General features: G+C 42.5%; 1 protein-coding gene across 1 annotated transcript in view; it reads left to right on the top strand.

Annotated features, from left to right (window-relative positions):
- The window catches only part of NLN (neurolysin), a 44,159-nt gene that overhangs the window by 9,832 nt on the left and 15,438 nt on the right, over positions 1-18,889 (top strand). The window contains exons 4-7 of the mRNA XM_075847527.1: positions 1,832-1,939; positions 3,630-3,732; positions 4,355-4,515; positions 10,026-10,161. Of these exons, the coding sequence (XP_075703642.1) occupies positions 1,832-1,939; positions 3,630-3,732; positions 4,355-4,515; positions 10,026-10,161 (508 nt within the window). The remainder of the gene's footprint in view (positions 1-1,831; positions 1,940-3,629; positions 3,733-4,354; positions 4,516-10,025; positions 10,162-18,889) is intronic.

Genomic DNA, 18,889 nt, shown 5'->3' with positions numbered 1-18,889 from the left:
AGATATGAATTTAAAGCCGGTTTTACACGCCCATAATGTACACCTGCCTTTTGAGCATTCAAGTAATGGTTTCAAGATCTGGATGCCCCCTGCAGTTCTACGGAACAAATGTTGATATAAGGCCTAGTTACATAGTTCTATACACTGGAGAAAAATGGAGCATAATAGCCAATGGTAAAAAATGTATAGCTTTATTGAACATCATAGAAACATACACAAGGGATATTAAAAAGGTACAAAACTGGACAAAAGGACTCTATATAGTATCAAAGTGACACAGCTAAAAGACTCTCTAATTTATAGAAGGTAATATGGGGTAAATCAAGGAGATGGATGGACTCACGGAATAGTAAGTGAGATGAAAAGCACCAGGGATCATACCTCGGTAAAGTACAGCTAAAGCCTATAGAAATTACTGGCATAGAATCAGGTGCAAATAGGAAACCGTGTGCTGAGTCAGAGACCTGAGGATAGAGCATAAGTAGTATGCACAAATCAAATTGCCAGTCTAAGACCTAAATAAACCACAGATCCACCACTCCTTGAGGTAACTTACCCATGAACGAAGGTAACCAGGAGAGTCAAGCTGTTTGTAAAGCGAACCCCAACGCGCGTTTCGCGATGTGCTTCCTCAAGGGGTGAAGCACATCGCAAAACGCGCGTTGGGGTTCGCTTTACAAACAGCTTGACTCTCCTGGTTACCTTCGTTCATGGGTAAGTTACCTCAAGGAGTGGTGGATCTGTGGTTTATTTAGGTCTTAGACTGGCAATTTGATTTGTGCATACTACTTATGCTCTATCCTCAGGTCTCTGACTCAGCACACGGTTTCCTATTTGCACCTGATTCTATGCCAGTAATTTCTATAGAGTCCTTTTGTCCAGTTTTGTACCTTTTTAATATCCCTTGTGTATGTTTCTATATGTTCAATAAAGCTATACATTTTTTACCATTGGCTATTATGCTCCATTTTTCTCCAGTGTATAGAACTATATATAGGAGTTGCCTTTTCTCAATATTAGGGTAGTATGCTATACGACCAGCATCTAGCCCCACATTTGCTGTATGAGTTGTTTTGTGTATTCCTAGTTACATAGTTCGTACGGTTGAAAAAAGACACAAGTTCACATTTCTATCAGGGGCCTCCATTGCAGATTGGGCTAAAAGCACCGGAAACACTAGTGCAGGGTTCTGTCTGCCGCCGGTGGTGTCCGTGGTGCGACGGAGTCAGTGCTTACGGTTATTCCCTTGTACTTCTCCTCTGACAGAGCAGAACTATATAATGACGAGCGCAGGTATGAATATAGCCTAAGGCCGAGTTCACACAGAGTTTTTTTGACATGGAAACCTCACCGGAATCAGCTGTGAAAAACGTCCGAAACTGCCTGCCATTGATTTCAATGGGAGGCGGAGGCATTTTTTTTTTTTTTTCCACGGCGGCTTTTTAAAAAAACAAAAAACGGCATGCTCTTTCTTACCGAAGTTGCGCATCTGTCCTCCCATTGACAACGGGAGGCGGAGAAAGCGATTTTCGTTGCTCAATGGCCGTGGCATGAAAACGCAGCGAAAATCGCGGCAAGAAATTGCAGGCAGGTCCGAATCTGCAAAAAAAACTCTGTGTGAACAGAGTCTAAGTGTGGTTGAGGAGCACCGTGATTGATCTAGATGTTATTTTCATAATACGAACTATTTTACTATTTTCAAACCTTTAGATTAAAATGTGTTTAAAAATCAGTGTCTAAACTTTTTTGCCTGGTTCTGTATGTAATTACTCAGGGCCATGATATTTATGCCCTTATAATAAATCAGCCTGTGTCCCCATATCGTTTCTAGAAAACACAAGACCTGGAACAGTTGCAGCCAGAGGTTACGCGATATTTGGAAAAGTCTGTTCAGCTTGGAAGACGCAATGGACTCCATCTTCCCCCAGAAGTACAGAATGTGAGTATTACCAAAATTGTGTTATGTGCATGTTGTCTACATTGGTTGTATCTATAAATAGTTAACAAAAAAATAGCATGCTGGTACGATTTGGTTGGATATTAAATTGGCAGTAAAGTCAGAACATGGGTATCTTGTCAGCCGGGGAAGACCAAATGTGAATGTCTTTACACACCTAAACTTACTACTGAGTTCATAGCATTTTGATGCAATTATCTTATGTAGGAATTTTTGGAGGCATAATGACTATTACATGCAATTTGCAACATATGAAAAGCAATTGTGCCACCAAGTGGTCATATTACTATGAAACTTAACAGAAGATATTAGTGATGGATATCCCACAAGTAAAATCTAATTCCTGTGACAGATATTTGCTTCATTTTTATTCATTCAGTAATTTTTTTGGAGAGGAGGGGGGAGCTGTCCTACCTTCCCCGTTATATACAATTTGTAAGAATCATTTCTCCTGCAGGGGTTTTGTTTAGGATCTATTCACAATGTGTATGCCAGAGGTATATGTCAGGAGGATTTCCCAACGTATACCTTGGACAAATGTCTCAGACAGATTTCACTGTCTAGTGAAAAGAGCAGCAAACAATACTATTCCATACACCAGCCCAACGGAGGACAAAAGGATACTATTTTGGCCTGCGTCTGGGGAATAGAGACCTATGGATACGTTTGGCAATATGTGCTGAGAGCTGTGAATTCAGCTTTAAAGAGGAAGATCCTTTCGTAGAACTTTGTGTTGTGCTGTTCCTCTGATATTCCTCCAGGAAATGTATAAATAAATTGATAAGTCTGACACTGGCAACACTGAACAATGTCAGGGTTTGTAGGAACACGTCCCATTGACAAGGCCAATAGTAACATGCGGGCGGTTGTTTGTTTATTCATTTCCAGGAGGAATAACCGAGGAACAGCGCAATTCTAAATTCTAAGAAAAATTATCTAGAATTGTTGATTCATGGGAAATGACTAAAATCGATATGTCAGGGGAGCTCAGAGATTCTCTTTAACAGACCTCTAGTTACTCAGGTACATGTGTGTATCTCTGCAATGACCTAAGTCAGGTCTCCTACAATAAATCTAGGGTGCCATACTATTGCTGACCATGGCCTTGATTTGATACACTATGCTATATGCTTTGTACCGACTCAGGCCTCGTATTCACGGCCCGCGATTGCGACCATGGCCGTGGACCACATTTTTTCCCAAAAAAGCAAAAAGTAGGACATGCTCCAAAATTTACAGCACGGACACCCTTCCGTAGCGATACGGAAAGGTGTCAGCAGCCAATACAACCCGGCGGGTCAGTAATTGCGGACCGTATTGTGGTCCGCAATTACGGAGCTTTTTTATGGACATCTGCATGGGGCCTTATACTGTATTACAAGGCATTGCCTCTAGGGGAGAATACTTTTGTAATGCGAGGCCATACGAGTGTGCAATATGGCAGCATGTGGTGCGTCTGGAGCCATAGGGGCTCTGTGGGCTGCTGTACAGGCTGCGTTCATGTGTGCCATGTGCATGAACCCTTATATTGGGTGGAATAGTTATGTCAGTGAATGTTATGCTACCGAGCGATTTATTTCAGTCTATTGTGCTAAGCGATCATAATTATGTGTCCCTCAGTCTCTTGTTATTGTTGGGATTTTCATCTAAACATTTTTAACATTTTATTCAGGAAATAAAAAGCATGAAAAAAAAGATCAGCGAACTAAGTATTGATTTTAACAAAAATCTTACAGAGGACAACACATGCCTCGTCTTCACAAAAGCAGAACTCGGTAAATCTTTGTTACTTCAGTAACCTTATTGCAGATTTACAATATTTAATATGCACGAAACTCTTAGTGAAGCACCAATTTGTGGAGCTATACTAAAGAATATATTCGAGAATTGCATAAATAACAATCCCTAATTTGTAATTATCTAAAAACACTTATTTTTAGCAATGAGAGTGACCTGGTAGCCTGCAGTGCTACTGTTTAAATGCTGTGCACACCTTTGAAAACGGTTTTGTTTTTTTAACAAAAATGTGTATCAGTGTGATTGGTGCAACTTTGTAATTACATTTTATTAAAAATTATTATTTTTACTATTTCAGATGCAGCTGCTTTGTATTCTGTATACAGAGCAGCTGTATTTTGCATTGAGACCTGAATTCGTCAGGTCAGGCGGGACTGACGGGTTCAGTGACAGCGGGTCCTGTGTGTCCCTGACACGCAGGATCGCGCTGCTATCGATCAGATCTAAGTTCAAATCTTAGGTGTGATCAGTTACAGGTGGATCCTGCGTGTCAGGGACATGCAGGACCCGCTGTCACTGAACCCGTCAGTCCCGCGGACCTGTCGGATTCAGGTCTTAGCGCTTAGTCTATGTTGACCTCTGCTATGATGTATTTTACAGAAGGTCTTCCTAGTGATTTCATTGACAGTCTAGAAGAAACGGACGACAACTATTATAAAGTAACTCTCCAGTATCCACATTATTTTCCTGTTGTCAAAAAGTGTTCTGTTCCTGAAACTAGGCGGAAATTGGAAGTTGCTTTCAACAGTAGGTGTATAGAAGTAAGTATCAATCCACATTGTTTTTAATTGTCTCCCACCCTTGACTCACACATAGTAATGATAATAGTAAGTCATCATAAATTATGCCATTGATTGAAAGGGTTATCTTCAATTTAGAAATTTATGGCATATCCCAACTCTGGGAACCGCACCTGTAGGCAGCCGCTGGCTGCAGATTGGAGACCGGGTCTAGTGGAGAGGGGGGCTGCACATGCTCGTGGCTATCTCTATTCTGTTCTATGGGAGTTACGGAAACTGCTTGCGATGCTGTTTTCGTAACTCCAATAGGATAGAATGTCAGGGCCCCCATAGCAATCGCTTGGGGGACACATGGTATCACAGCCCCACATAATTCTTATGATTCAAAAGGTTTGTGGTTTCTGGTTTGGTTTCTTCCTCCCCACCCCTCTTTTATTATCACAGTTGGTACTTACCTGCATGGGTCAAGTTGAGGTCAGCTGTACAGGAATGTACGAGCAGGTTCTGGAATTTTCCACCTTGCGCTCGTGAAGCCCGCGCTTTTTACTGATTGGATAATGAGCAGCAACGGCGGGAAGATTTCCTGTTTAAATTCTGGTGTTCGGCAGTGTTCCGGGCCGTTTGAAGAAGATTCAAGACAAGCCCCGCCCAGCCCTCCCCTTTTTTAAAAGGGTTTCCCTGTCGCGATGTTTACTCGTGGGGTTTAGTCTCCCAGCTAATGCTGGGGGGACTTGGTTCAATAATTTGATGATGATTGATTAATGAATTTTCAATAATTTTATGGTTATGTTGGATTTAATTATTTATTCTTGGGTAACCCTTAACCCCTTAGTGTCTAAGCCTGTTTTGGCCTTCAGGACCAGCCCCATTTTTGCAAATCTGACATGTCACTTTATGTGGTAATAACTCCAGAATGCTTTTGCCTATTCAAGCGATTCTGAGATTGTTTTCTCGTGACATGTTGTACTTTATGATACTGAAAAAATGTCGTCGTTAAATTCAATATTTATTTGTAAGAAACGCCAAGATTTAGAGAAAATTAGCAAAAATTTGCATTTTTCTAAATTTAAATGTATTTACTTGTAAAACAGATAGTAATACCACACAAAATACTTACTAGTTTATATTTCCCATAGGTCTACTTTGTTTGCGTCGTTTTTTGAACATTCTTTTATTTTTCTAGGACGTTACGAGGCTTAGAACTTTAGAAGCAATTTCTCATATTTTCAAGAAAATTTCAAAAGGCTATTTTTTCAGGGACCAGTTCAGTTCTGAAGTGGCTTTGAGGGCCTTATATATTAGAAAGTTTTTTTGAAAACTGCACCCATCAAAGTATTCAAAACAGCATTCAGAAAGTGTTTTAACCCTTTAGGCGTTTCACAGGAATTAAAGCAAAGTAGAGGTGAAATTTACAAATTTCATTTTTTTTCTTCGAAAATTCATTTGTAATACATTTTTTCTGTACCACAGAAGGTTTTACCCAAGAAATGCAACTCAATATTTATTGCCCAGATTCTGCAGTTTTTAGAAATATCCCACATGTTGTCCTAGTGTGATAATGGACTGAAACACAGGCCTCAGAAGCAAAGGAGCACCTAGTGGATATTGTGGCCTCCTTTTTTTAGACTATATTTTAGGCACCATGTCAGGTTTGAATAGGTCTTGTCGTACCAAAACAGTAAAGAACCCCAAAAAGTGACCCCATTTTGGAAACTATACCCCTCAAGGAATTTATCTATGAGTATAGTTAGCATTTTGAACCCTCAGTTTTTTTGCTAAATTTATTTGAATTAGTATGTGAAGATGAAAATCTACTTTTTTTTGTGATAAAACGTAGAAATTTTAAATTTTTACAAGGAATAAAGTAGAAAAAAACACCCCAACATATGTAAAGCAATTTCTTCCGATTTTAGCAATACCCCATATGTGGTAATAAACTGCTGTTTGGACCCACAGCAGGCCTCAGAAGAGAAGGAGCACCATTTGGATTTTGGATTTCTGATTTTGCTGGAATAGTTTTCAGTGCCGTGTCGCGTTTGCAATGCACTGGAGGGATGAATACAGTGGAAACCCCCCAATAGTGACCCCATTTTGGAAGCTACACCCCTCAAGGAATTTTTCTAGGAGTAAAGTTAGCATTTTGCCCCCACAGTTGTTTTGCTGAATTCATTGGAATTAGTCTGTAAAGGTAAAAATCTACTTTTTTTCTGAAAAAAGGTAGCCATTTTTAATTTTTACAAGGAATAAAGGAGAAAAAGGACCCCAAAATTTGTAAAACAATTTCTCCTGATTACGTAAATACCCCATATGTGGTAATAAACTGCTGTTTGGATCCACACCGGGGCTTAGAAGGGAAGGAGCGCTATTTGGCTTTTGGAGCTCAAATTTAGCTGGAATAGTTTTTGGGTGTCATGTCGAATTTACAAAGCCCCCGAGAGACCGAAACAGTGGAAGCCTATCAAAAGTAACCCCATTTGGGAAACTACACCACTTAAGGAATCTATCTAGGGGTATAGTGAGCATTTAGGCCCCACACGTCTTTTGCAGAATTTATTAGAATTAGGGCGTGAAAATTAATATCAACATTATTTCCATTAAAATGTTGAATTTTTTCAATTTCACAAAGGATAAAGGAGAAAATGCAACCCAACATTTGTAAAGCAATTTCTCCCGAGTACGGCTATATCCCACATGTGGTCATAAATGCTTTTTCATTAGAAAGTAATTAACCCTTTATGAACTGATTCATGTTTTGCTTTTTCGTTTTTCCTCCCCGCTTTCCGAGAGCCACAACTTTTTTATTTTTCCGTCAATAGAGTGGTGTGAGGGCTTATTTTTTGCGGGACGAGCTGTAGTTTTTATTGGTACCATTTTTTGGTACATAAGACTTTTTGAGCACTTTTTATTACATTTTTTGGTAGAGCCAGGGTGACCAAAAAACTGCGATTTTGCCGTTTAAAATTCTTTATTTTTCACGGCGTTCACCGTGTGAGTTAAATAATGGTATATTCTAATAGCTTGGACTTTTACGGACGCAGCGATACCAATTTTGTGTATTTTTTTTATTTTTTTACATTACTTTAGAGAAAAAATGTGAAAAGGGTTTCTTTTTGGACTTTAAATATTTATTTAATTTTTTCCACTGATAATAACTATTTACTTTTGTGTTTACATATTTTATTTGTCCCCCTAGGAGACTTGAACCACCGATCGTTAGATCACTGGTAGAATACACTGCAATACTAATGTATTGCAGTATATTGTGATTTTTACAGGCTCCTGTAACAGCGTGATGGCTGTTTCTGTCCGTTAGTCCCGGGTATCAGCTGTAATACACAGCTGACACCCGCAGCGTATGGCGCGGGCTCAGCGCGTGAGACGCTCCATATATCACCCCCCCACACCACGACATGCTATTAAGTCATGGTGCGCGAAGGGTTTAATGCGCAGCGGATGGTGCAGAGTGAAAATTAAAATTTTCCACTGATGTGTCATTTTAGTGCACTATATGTTGTGCCCAGTTTGTGCCACAAATACCACATAAAATATTAACAGGGTTCTCCCGGGTATGGCGATGCCATATCGGTGGACGTTAAAGGCTGTTTGGGCACGCTGTAGGGCTCAGAAGGGAGGGACGCCATTTGGCTTTTGGAGCGCATATTTTGCTTGGTAGTAGCTCTGGTGTTTTGCTGGTATTTCAGATTATAATGTGGGGGCATATGTTATCTGTGCGGGGTACATCAGGGCATAATAAGAGGGTATAATAATGTGGTAAATAAATAATAATCCACAGATATGTGGCCGGTGTCGCACTTATAAATTGCACCCGATCCTATCCGCTTTTGGAACGCTCTGTACATTTTGCATCGCCATAATCTGGGAGCCGGAACTTTTTTTATTTTTTCACCACCGGAGCCGTGTGAGGGCTTATTTGTTGCGGGACAATCTGTAATTTTCATTGGTACCATTTTGGGGTACATGCGATTTTGTTGATCACTTTTTATTCAATTTTTCGGCAAGCCAGGTGACCAAAAACCATCAATTCTGACAATGATTTTTATTTATTTTTGACGGCGTTTACCCTGGGCTATAAATAACTATTATACTTTATTCTGCGGGTCGGTACGATTATGGCGATACCATATGTATATACGTTTTTTTATGTTTTTCAGCGTTTGCGCAATAAAATAACTTATTTAGAAAATAAATTCTTTTCTGTGTCACCATATTCTGAGAGTCATAACTTTTTTTATTTTTCAGTCAAAAAAGCTGTGTAAGGGCTTGTTTTTTGCGGGACGCGTTGTAGTTTGTATCGGTACTATTTTGGCGTACATGCGACTTTTTGATCACTTTTTATTACATATTTTGGGAGAGGTGGTGACCAAAAAATAGTGATTCTGGCATTGTTTTTCGTTTATTTTTTTTGCGTTGTTCACCGTGCAGGAAAAATAATATTATAGTTTTATAGTTGGGGTCGCTACGAACGCGGTGATACCAAATATGTGTAATTGTTTTTTACGTATTCATTTTTTTTCCTATAATAAAAGACTTATTATAGGAAAAAAAGCAATTCTTGTTTACATCACTTATAACTTTTATTTTTACACTTTTTTTAAAACATTTTTATTCTTTTTTTTACTTTTTTCACTTGTCCCACTAGAGGACACTTAGACTTGCAGCTTTGATCGCTGCTGGAATACATTACACTACACACGTAGTGTAATGCATTCCAACTGTCATTGTGACGTAACAGTCACACTGACAGGAAGCCTACGACGACCACCCTCCGGGTGGTCCTCATAGGCTTCTGTACATGGCAACCCGGAAGCCATTGTCTGGCGTCTGGTTGCCATGGGTACGATCGCCAGCCCCCGTGATTTCACATGGGGGCTGCCGATCGGCGCTAAACACCTTAATTGTGGCGCTCAAAATCGAGCGCCGCATTTAAGGGGTTAACTGCCGATATCAGCGGCGATGTGCCGCTGATCGGCAACGGGGAATGCAGGGCAGACACCCGGCACAGTTAACCGCCGCTGCGGTGTAGCGCCGCGCGGCGGTTAACTGTCAAAGCACAGACGTAACTGCACGTCAAGGTGCGCGAACTTACTGCTCACCTTGACGTACAGTTACGTCATGGTGCGTTAAGGGGTTAATAAACATCGCGGCCTATATTTCCAATTATAAAGTTGTGGTTGTCATTTATTTGTATGTTTATATGTTGGGGTTTGTGTTACCATGGAGAGAGCCACGAGCATGCGCAGCCCCCCTCTCCACTAGTTGCCACCTGGAATTTGTGGCCACCGGCCGCCTCATTGGGCAAAACGGGTCAGATGACCACTGTTCTCAATATAGTGCCGTTCCAGAGCTGGGACCTGCATCTATTAGACATTTATTGCATATTCAATAATGTGGTGCTGTTTTTCTTAATATTGTTTTATGTTCTTATTCATGTAAAAAAAAAAAAAACTTGCAATATTCCAGTTTTTACACTAGCCAATGTTCCTGTGATGAGTTTTTATTCTTTTCTCTAGGAGAACACTAAAATTCTTGAAGAACTGGTTACGCTTCGAGCTAAACTAGCAGAGCTGCTGGGATACCAAACACATGCAGATTTTGTCCTTGAACTAAACACAGCAAAAAACACAAACAATGTATCTGCCTTTTTAGGTAAGTTCTAGTTTATAGGTGTTTTACCCTTTCCCCTATGACAGCACCCCTGGAGACATCCCATCCGCTGGACAGGAAACCTGAGGATATAAAAAGGGACTCACCTCTCCACATACCCAGTCAGGTTTCCTGTCCTCTGGATGGAAGGATTGTCCTGTAGGAAAACAACTTCTCCCTGGGTTGCAGACCCCCTAGCAAGGTCTTACCTTATTTCCACTAGGGGTGCTCTGGAAGATATAAGTCTCCTTTGGATGGAGCAACCTTAAGCCTGGTAGAGGTACTCCCTCCTCTCCCGGTCCAACGCCTCCCTCCCTTGAGGTGGTTCAAGGTCCACAGGGTGAGTCCTTCCTCTGGCGGGAGAGCGGTCTCCCGGGGTCATACTCGACTCCCTAGTGGGGCCGGAAGATGCCCAGCGTTGGCGGCTTCCGGCGCATTCGTTGCAGAGACTTCCGGTTGTCGGGACACGTCACTTCCAGCGGGGTGATGCGTCCAACACTCCAGGAGCCGCTGGTTCCGGTGACCCTAGCGGGGAGAAGGTGCTCCAGGCGTCCGGAGCAGAGGGTCTCCCAGCCAATCCATGGCCTATTTAGGCCTGAACAACAGGAGCCTGGTCTCCAGCTTCTTCCTCCATTATGGAAACGCCAGGAGAAGCACCAGGACGCGCTGACCGCTCGGAAGCCACCAAGTCCCCCAGGATGCCACCAAGTCCTTGAGGAAAAGTCAGGACTATGGGGTAAGATAAAAAAAAACCTCTTCTTTACTAAATACTGTTCCCCTCATTTGTACATATGTTTACGCCAGGGATTGTCCTAGGAAATAACCCCACAACAAGGAATGTGCTGTTTGTAAAAAGAAACTAGCATTCTCCTATAATAAGAGACTTTGTCAGAAGTGTTTAGACCACATTATCTCAGAAGAGTCTACAAACTTATCATCAAGTATTAAAGATATTGTGAGGGCAGAAGTTAGGAGCTCCCTAAAGTCCCTTAAAAGAAAAAAGGATTTACCACCTACCTCTTCTAGCCGGATAGATCAATCTGATTCCTCAGCAGAAGTGAATTCTCAACCAGAGGAAGAAGGAGAGTACAGCTCCTTAGACTCCTCAGACGAAGACGAGGGAGGGAGAAATTTGTTCCCAATGGAAGACATAGATCAACTCCTCAAGACCGTAAGGGCAACTATGAACATTGATGATCCTGAAGAACCTCGGTCCATCCAGTACATAATGTTCCAAGGCCTAGGGCCTAAAAAGAATAGAACCTTCCCCATTCATAGGAACATTACCAGCCTCATTAAAAGGGAATGGAAAAAATCCTGATAGGAAAGCGGGTATTCCCAAATTCCTCAAAAGGAAATATCCCTTTGAGGATAATGTATGTAAAGACTGGGATAATACCCCTAGACTTGACACCCCAGTGGCAAAAATTTCAAGAAAACATTCCCTTCCCTTCAAGGATCTAGGCTCCTTGTCTGATCCCATGGATAGAAAGGCCGACTTCTATATAAAAAAGACTTGGGAAGCTTCTACGGGGGGCCTTTAAACCGGGCATTGCAGCCACCTGCATATCCAGATCTTTAAAAATATGGCCCGCACAATTAGAGCTTCATCTGAAAGACAAGCCCTCTAGGGATCAAATCATATCCTCCCTTCCAATGCTTTCCAAGGCCGCAGATTTCTTGGCAGATGCCTCAGTAGACTCTACGCCTTTCTGCCAGATCAGCAGCCCTGTCAAATTCCGCTAGACGGGCTATATGGCTAAAAACCTGGAAGGGGGTCACTGGGTCAAAAGGGAAGCTGTGTGCTATTCCCTGCTCTGGAGATTATCTATTTAAGCCCCCGCTTGACTACTTACTAGAAAAAGCGTCCGATAGCAGAAAGGGGTTCCCTACCCAGACAAGACCAACGAAAGATTCCTTTTGTCCCAAAAGGCCTAATAACAAAAGACTTAATCCTAGGGGACAGGATTTTAGAGCCTCAAAATTTACAAGGAAAAATAAGGGCTTCCACTTCAGGCCCCAGAACGACCCTAAAAATAGAGACCAACAATGACGCCAAAAGGTCCATGGTGGAGAGTCGTCTTTCCCTAGTTTTCAAGGATTGGCAGAGAATATCAGCGAATCCTTGGATCTTAGGAATCATAAAGACAGGGTACGTGCTGGAGTTCAGGTCTCTTCCCCCAGACAGATTTCTTCCCACAAGACCCCTAAGGGACGCAGAGGAGCAGAGAGTCTTAGAATTAGAAGTCCTATCACTCATAGAAAAAGAAGTCCTAATTCAGGTCCCAAGCACAGAGACAGGTCAGGGCCTTTATTCCCCTCTCTTCCTTGTGAAAAAACCAGGAGGAAAACACAGGGTCATACTAAACCTAAAAAGATTGAATCTTTATCTGTCCTAGAAAAAAATTCCACATGGAGAGCATTTTTTCAACTATAAATCTCCTCTCCAGGGATTGTGTGATGGCATCAATAGACCTGGAGGACGCTTACTACCACGTACCTATATGCCGTCCTCATCAAAAATATCTGAGGGTAGCGGTGACCCTCAAAGGGTCTTTACTTCACTTACAATACAGAGCCCTCCCCTTTGGCATTTCACAAGCCCCAAGGGTATTTTCGAAACTAATAGCAGAAATGACCTCTTGCATCAGGACGAAGAACATCCTTCTGATCCCGTACCTGGACGATTTTTTAATAGTCGCAGAAATATCTCAGGCCTTGACCCTACAAATAGAGATAGTTCGTGCTATACTAACAATGTTCGGATGGAACATAAATTTAAAAAAAATCAGACTTAAACCCATCAAACAAATGTATATTCCTAGGAATTCTGCTAGACGACTCCAAGCCGATGTCCTTCCTTCTAGAAGGGAAAATCAATCCACTTATAGACACTCAGAATTCTACTTAGACCATACAACCTCTTTCAGGAAGGCTATGTCAGTCCTGGGCCTCATGATGTCATGCATCCCAGCTGTACTAATGGGCTCACTTCAGATCCAGGGCTCTACAGTGGGACATTCTAAGTCAGTGGGACAGGAGCAGTCTCTCCCTAGATCAATCAATCCCTACACATCTCATCCGCAGCCAGGATGTCTCTCAGATGTTTGTTGAACAGGGAGAACCTCATGCGGGGAATTCCATGGAAGTTAGCCCCTACTCTCAACATTACGTGAGTCCTTGGGCTGGGGAGCTCATTACGACTCCTCTTTTCTTCAGGGTCAGTGTGATCAACAGACCATTCCTCCAACTTCAGGGAACTGGCAGCAGTTCTTCAGGCCATGAAGAAATCCATACCGGCAATTTTAGGTCGGCACTTAAAAATCTATTCCGGGCGGTCCCATACATCTCGATGGATCGTACGGGAGGTTCGCACCAGTCTTCTATTCACCTTAAAGGGAATGTGTCGCTAGAAAAATTTTTTTTTTTTTAGTTAAACAGTTAGTGTATAAGTGATTTAACATTGTTCTAATTTTTTTAATTTTTTCACGAGTCAGGAAATATTATAAATTAGATTCTAATTTATAACATGTCCCAGTGCTGGTCACTAGATGGAGCAATTCCCAAAATTGCAGCATTGGCATGTGGTAAAGCAACCACATTGCTTTATGCTGCAAAATTTTAGAAAACTCACTCGCTCTAGTGAGCTCACAGAATCCCCCCTCCTTTATCCTGGCTAGTGCCATTAGAAAGGAGGGGATTGAATGGTCAAACCTCCTACACGGTGTGTCGCCATTTTTTGAGCTAACACACAGTGTAGTAGGTTTACATACAGTAGTAAACACACAGTAAAACACGTACATACACAGACCTAACTTACCTGCTCCTGCCGCCGCCGCTCCCTCCGGTCCGTCCGCTCCGTTTGCTCCCTCCGCTCCAAGTGCACAAGTCCGGCAGCCGTGACCGGAAGTAGTAATCTTACTGTCCGGCCGCGGCTTCTGGTCCACAAGAAAATGGCGCCGGACGTCGCTCGGCCGAAGACCTTCAATTTGGACTGTGTGGGAGCGGCGCATGCGCCGTTCCCACACAAACGGCGTACAGCATAGTGGATGGAACGGGCCCCGTTCGCATTCACTATGGGGCTGTATGTGCCGTATTCCATGTCTGTATGTGTCGTTAATCGACACATACAGAGATGGAAAAAAAATGGCAGCCCCCATAGACAAGAAAAAGTTCAAAAATAAAAAAAAGTAAAACACAAACACACAAATAAAGATTTTTTTTTAAAATAAAACACTAAAAGCAAATTGATATAAACATTTTTATTTTCGTGACACTGGTCCTTTAACTCTTGGTCCTCAATGCTTCACTTGACAGATGTGTGTGCTGGAAATATCCGTCTGAAAAAAGGTACTCCTATTACTCTTCTGCCCATAAAGCGTTCTCTAGAATTGACCTTGCCATGGCGTCCCAGGATTTCTTACCTGGAGTTACTTCTCTAGACATCACTCCTAGGGGAATCTCATATCTGTATACTGCGGCACCGGTGTTTGAATTCTGGGATAAGAATGGCAAACTCCCGCCTATGTGCCTCTATTCCGACCATTATCTCCCTGACGGACTATTATGTACTGCCCCAAAGGATTTGAACAAAGTATTTAGTGAATTTTATGCTGCATTATACACCTCCAGATGTAGTGGGCCCCCGGAAGAAATAGAACAATTTCTGGATACACTCCCCTTGTGGCGTTTATCTGATGCACAGGCAAAGGAGTTGGACAGCCCACTTACTGACGACGATGTCACTAATGCAATTCAGTTGTTACCTTCTGGTAAAACTCCCGGACTTGATGGCCTGGGGGTTAATTGGTATAAGGATAGTTGTGAGGTTTTAGTGCCCAGGCTTCAGGATGTATATTCTAATGCCCTGGAGATGGGTGTCCTGCCGGCCTCCATGAGAGAGGCTCTTGTTGTGGTGTTGTTCAAGCTAGGGAAGGATCCCACTCTTCCAGACTCCTATCGTCCCTTCTCGCTTATTAACTCCGATGTCAAAATACTAGCCAAAATATTAGCCACTAGATTGAACAAGGTTATCTTGTCCCTGGTTCATCCCGACCAAACTGGCTTTATGCCTGGGCAGGGTACGGACATTAACGTACACAGGTTGTTTCTCAATATTGATGCTGCACAATAAGATACCTTCCCTGGTTTTGTTCTCCCTCTGGATACATATAAAGCATTTGACTCGGTTGAGTGGCGTTCTCTTTGAATACGCCTCCCGTTAAAATTTTGGACCGAGATTTATCGCTCTTGTACGCCTTTTATATGAAAGGCCTATTGCTAGAGTGAGAACAAATTTAGATTTCTTTAAATCCTTCCTTTGGGATGTGGTACTCGTCAGGGGTGTCCACTTTCCCCTCTATTGTTTGCCCTCGCAATTGAGCCTCTGGCATTGGCCGTTAGGCATTCTTCTTTCATTAATGGTATCCCCCGAGGTTCTATAGTTGAGAAAATATCCCTATATACAGATGATACATTGGTGTACTTGGCGGATGATGGTGCTTCATTGGCTTTGCTCCTACAGCTAATTGATACATTTGGGGCCTTCTCTGGTTTATCGGTTAATTGGTCCAAGTCGGTTTTGTTTCCTCTCTCTGCTGAATATCGCTCCCGACAGGGCCTCCCTGTCCCGGTACAAATCGTATCTCAATTCACATATCTTGGGGTGCGGATTTCCCTTAAAGGGAAGGTGTCACAAATTATTATTTTATTTTTTTTATATAATATTGCTGTTAGTATGTTATTAAAATCATTTTTATTTATTTGTTTTCTTGTGTTGTACTTTTTTCTTACTTTTACTTCTCTATGGGGGCTGCCATTTTTTTTTCATCTGTATGTGTCGATTAACGACACATACAGAGATGGAATACGGCACATACATCCCCATAGAGAATGCGAATGGGATCCGTTCCATTCACTATAGCGTACGCCGTCGGTGTGAGAACGGCGCATGCGCCGCTCCCACACAGACCAAAAGGCATAGCGAAATCCGGCACCATTTTCATGTTACCGGAAGCCGCGGCCGGACAGTAAGATAACGACTTCCGGTCGCGGCTTCCGGTCCACATGTTCAAGGCAGCGGAGACGCAAGGTATAGGAGCGGAGGCGGCAGCGGCGGCAGGAGCAGGTAAGTTATGTTTGTGTATGTGATGTGTGTATTATGTTCGTGGTATACTCGATGGTATACTACGCATGTTCTACTGGCAGGGGGGCACCCCTAGGTTTAGTCTGTCTTTTACAGACCCCAAAGAGAATGGGGGGGGGGGGGTGGCAGCGCCCAACCTTTTATCTATACTACTTGGCTTCGCAGCCGGTACTGGCTCACTGGTTTAAGTAATGCGGCCACTGCTCTGGCAGGAGCACTTATGACTTTTTACGGGAGTCTTACCAACTTATTATATAGGTTTAATTCCCTGTGTCGTGCGCCACTCCCGTTACAAACTATAGCTAGTGCCTGGAGGAATTATTACTGAGAGATGTTGCAGATTCTTCTCACTCCCCTAGGACCCCATTATGGAACAATCCATGGTTGTCTCACCTGGTGTCCCTGCCGGGAGCGATGATGTGGCCTGGGGTGGGGGTTCGATTTCTGGGTCACTTATACTCTGCGGATAGTGGTTTTGTATCCTTTTCTGAGCTTGGGGAGAGGTTTGGGGTCTCGAGGAAGGCATTCTTTCACTATCTCGAATTATGGCATGCCTGTATGGCCCAGTTTGGCTCTGTTTCGCCTTCTTTGGGGTTTTCTAAAGTGGAGGACTTGCTTGGCACACCCAGACCTTCCTAAAACTCTTACTCAAACATATGCCTTTTTGTTGTCTTCTGTAAAAAGGCCATTTGATAGGGCGTTTGCGGGGTGGAGGAAGATATTCCTGATTTGGTGGGGGGAGGTGGAGCTCTCATTCCTCATTATCAGTGCAAGAAATTTTCTAATACAGTCGTGGTTCATACACCGGATTTATTACACTCCGGTCAGACTCCAAAGAATTGGGGCCTCGGGGTTGGATAGCTGTTTTAGGTGTCATCTGATGTCGGCACGTACCTCCACTGTGTATGGTTATGTCCTAAGATTTTGCCATTTTGGTCTGATGTAGTGGAGTTCCTTCATGATAAATTTGAATTTCCTCGGGTTCTCACCCCTCAGGTGTGCCTCTTGGGCATTATGAATGAGATTGTACAAGGCTATTATGATAAAATCTTTTTCCGCTTCGTTTTGTTTTTTGCTAGGAAGGTTATGATTATGACGTCGAAAAGTCACGACGTGTCCAAGTCTGGAACATTGGTTGCAATTAGTAAATAAATATGTACCCCTGTATCAAAAGTTGTACCTTAACAGGAGATGCCCTGACAAATTTGGGAAGATCTGGTCTAGGTGGTTGGAGACCTCGGACACTGCCATCTAATCTATTTGTATCTTACTGGCTGGAATGGGAGCAATGCGGGGTGAATGGAGCGCATGGGTGAATGGTGTATGATTGGGTTTTTTCTTAGTTGGTTCTAGGCAATGACTATGGTCACCTTATTATCCGGATTAATTGCAATTTATATACAGGTATATCTTGATGTGATGCTCATTTTGTCAACTGCTGTCTTTGCAATGTGACTGTATTATATACCACGGTGATTTGTTATTGCCTACTAGTTTTGGTTGGTTAGTATGGTTTGTTTGTATTCGCTTGTACTTTTGTACTTTGGAAAAGTTAATAAAATAAAATCTTTTAAAAAAATTATTCAGACAACATGATTATATAAATCGTCAGAGGGGTACGAGATCGGCCTTGCTGATCGACTTATTCTCCCAGATCTTTTCTCTGGCAGAGCACCACCTGTTTACCCTATCAGCTGTCCATCTGAAGGGAAGAGACAACCAGGTGGCAAACTTCCTAAGCCGAGAAAGGCTTCGCCAGTCAGAATGGTGTCTGAATACAACAGTATTTCAGAAGATCATCCTCAAATGGGGGACCCCCTCAATAGATCTATTTGTGTCCGGGGAAAACAAAGACCAAAAGATTCTTCTCCCTAGACCCCTCAGAACACCCAACAGCGATAGACGCATTCTCCCAATGTTGGAGTCAAGAGAGGGGTTATGGCCCCCCCTAAACCTTCTCCCAAGAGTAATCAGAAAGGTCAGGGAAGACAAGGCCAGTGTGATATTATTAGCCCCCTTCTGGCCAAAGAGACCATGGTTCACGTGGTTAAGGAAAATGTCCTCGGACAAACCATGGGTTCTCCCGAATGTACCAAATCTCCTATACCAGGGCCCAGTAATGCCCCCCGAGATTCAGAAACTCCATCTGATAGCCTGGAAACTGAAAGGATAATACTTAGGCAGAGAGGATTCTCAGAGTCTGTCATTAACACCCTGCTAGCTAGTAGAAAACAAGTTACCTCAAAAATATATCTGAGGGCCTGGAAAGCATTTTTGAATTTTGAAGACAGGGATATTAATCCTTTAGCCAAACCAGATCTCCCTTTAATATTGGATTTTCTCCAGGCAGGATTAAATAAGAACCTTAGGCCTAGCACGTTAGTGCAGAAATCTGAACTTCTAAGTTCCTTTTTTAATTCTAAATTAGCAGACAACCCCTGGATTAAGAGATTCCTAACAGCCTCCTGCAGACTTAAACCCCAGATAAGATCCCCAGTTCCTCCATGGGACTTAAACATCGTTCTCCAGGCTATGACAAATCCACCATTTGAACCACTAGACTCTATATACACAAAAATGCTGACA

This window comes from Rhinoderma darwinii, chromosome 1 (genome assembly GCF_050947455.1).
Source record: "Rhinoderma darwinii isolate aRhiDar2 chromosome 1, aRhiDar2.hap1, whole genome shotgun sequence".
Classification (NCBI taxonomy): Eukaryota; Metazoa; Chordata; class Amphibia; order Anura; family Rhinodermatidae; genus Rhinoderma; species Rhinoderma darwinii.
This window is presented reverse-complemented; position numbering and strand designations above follow the sequence as displayed.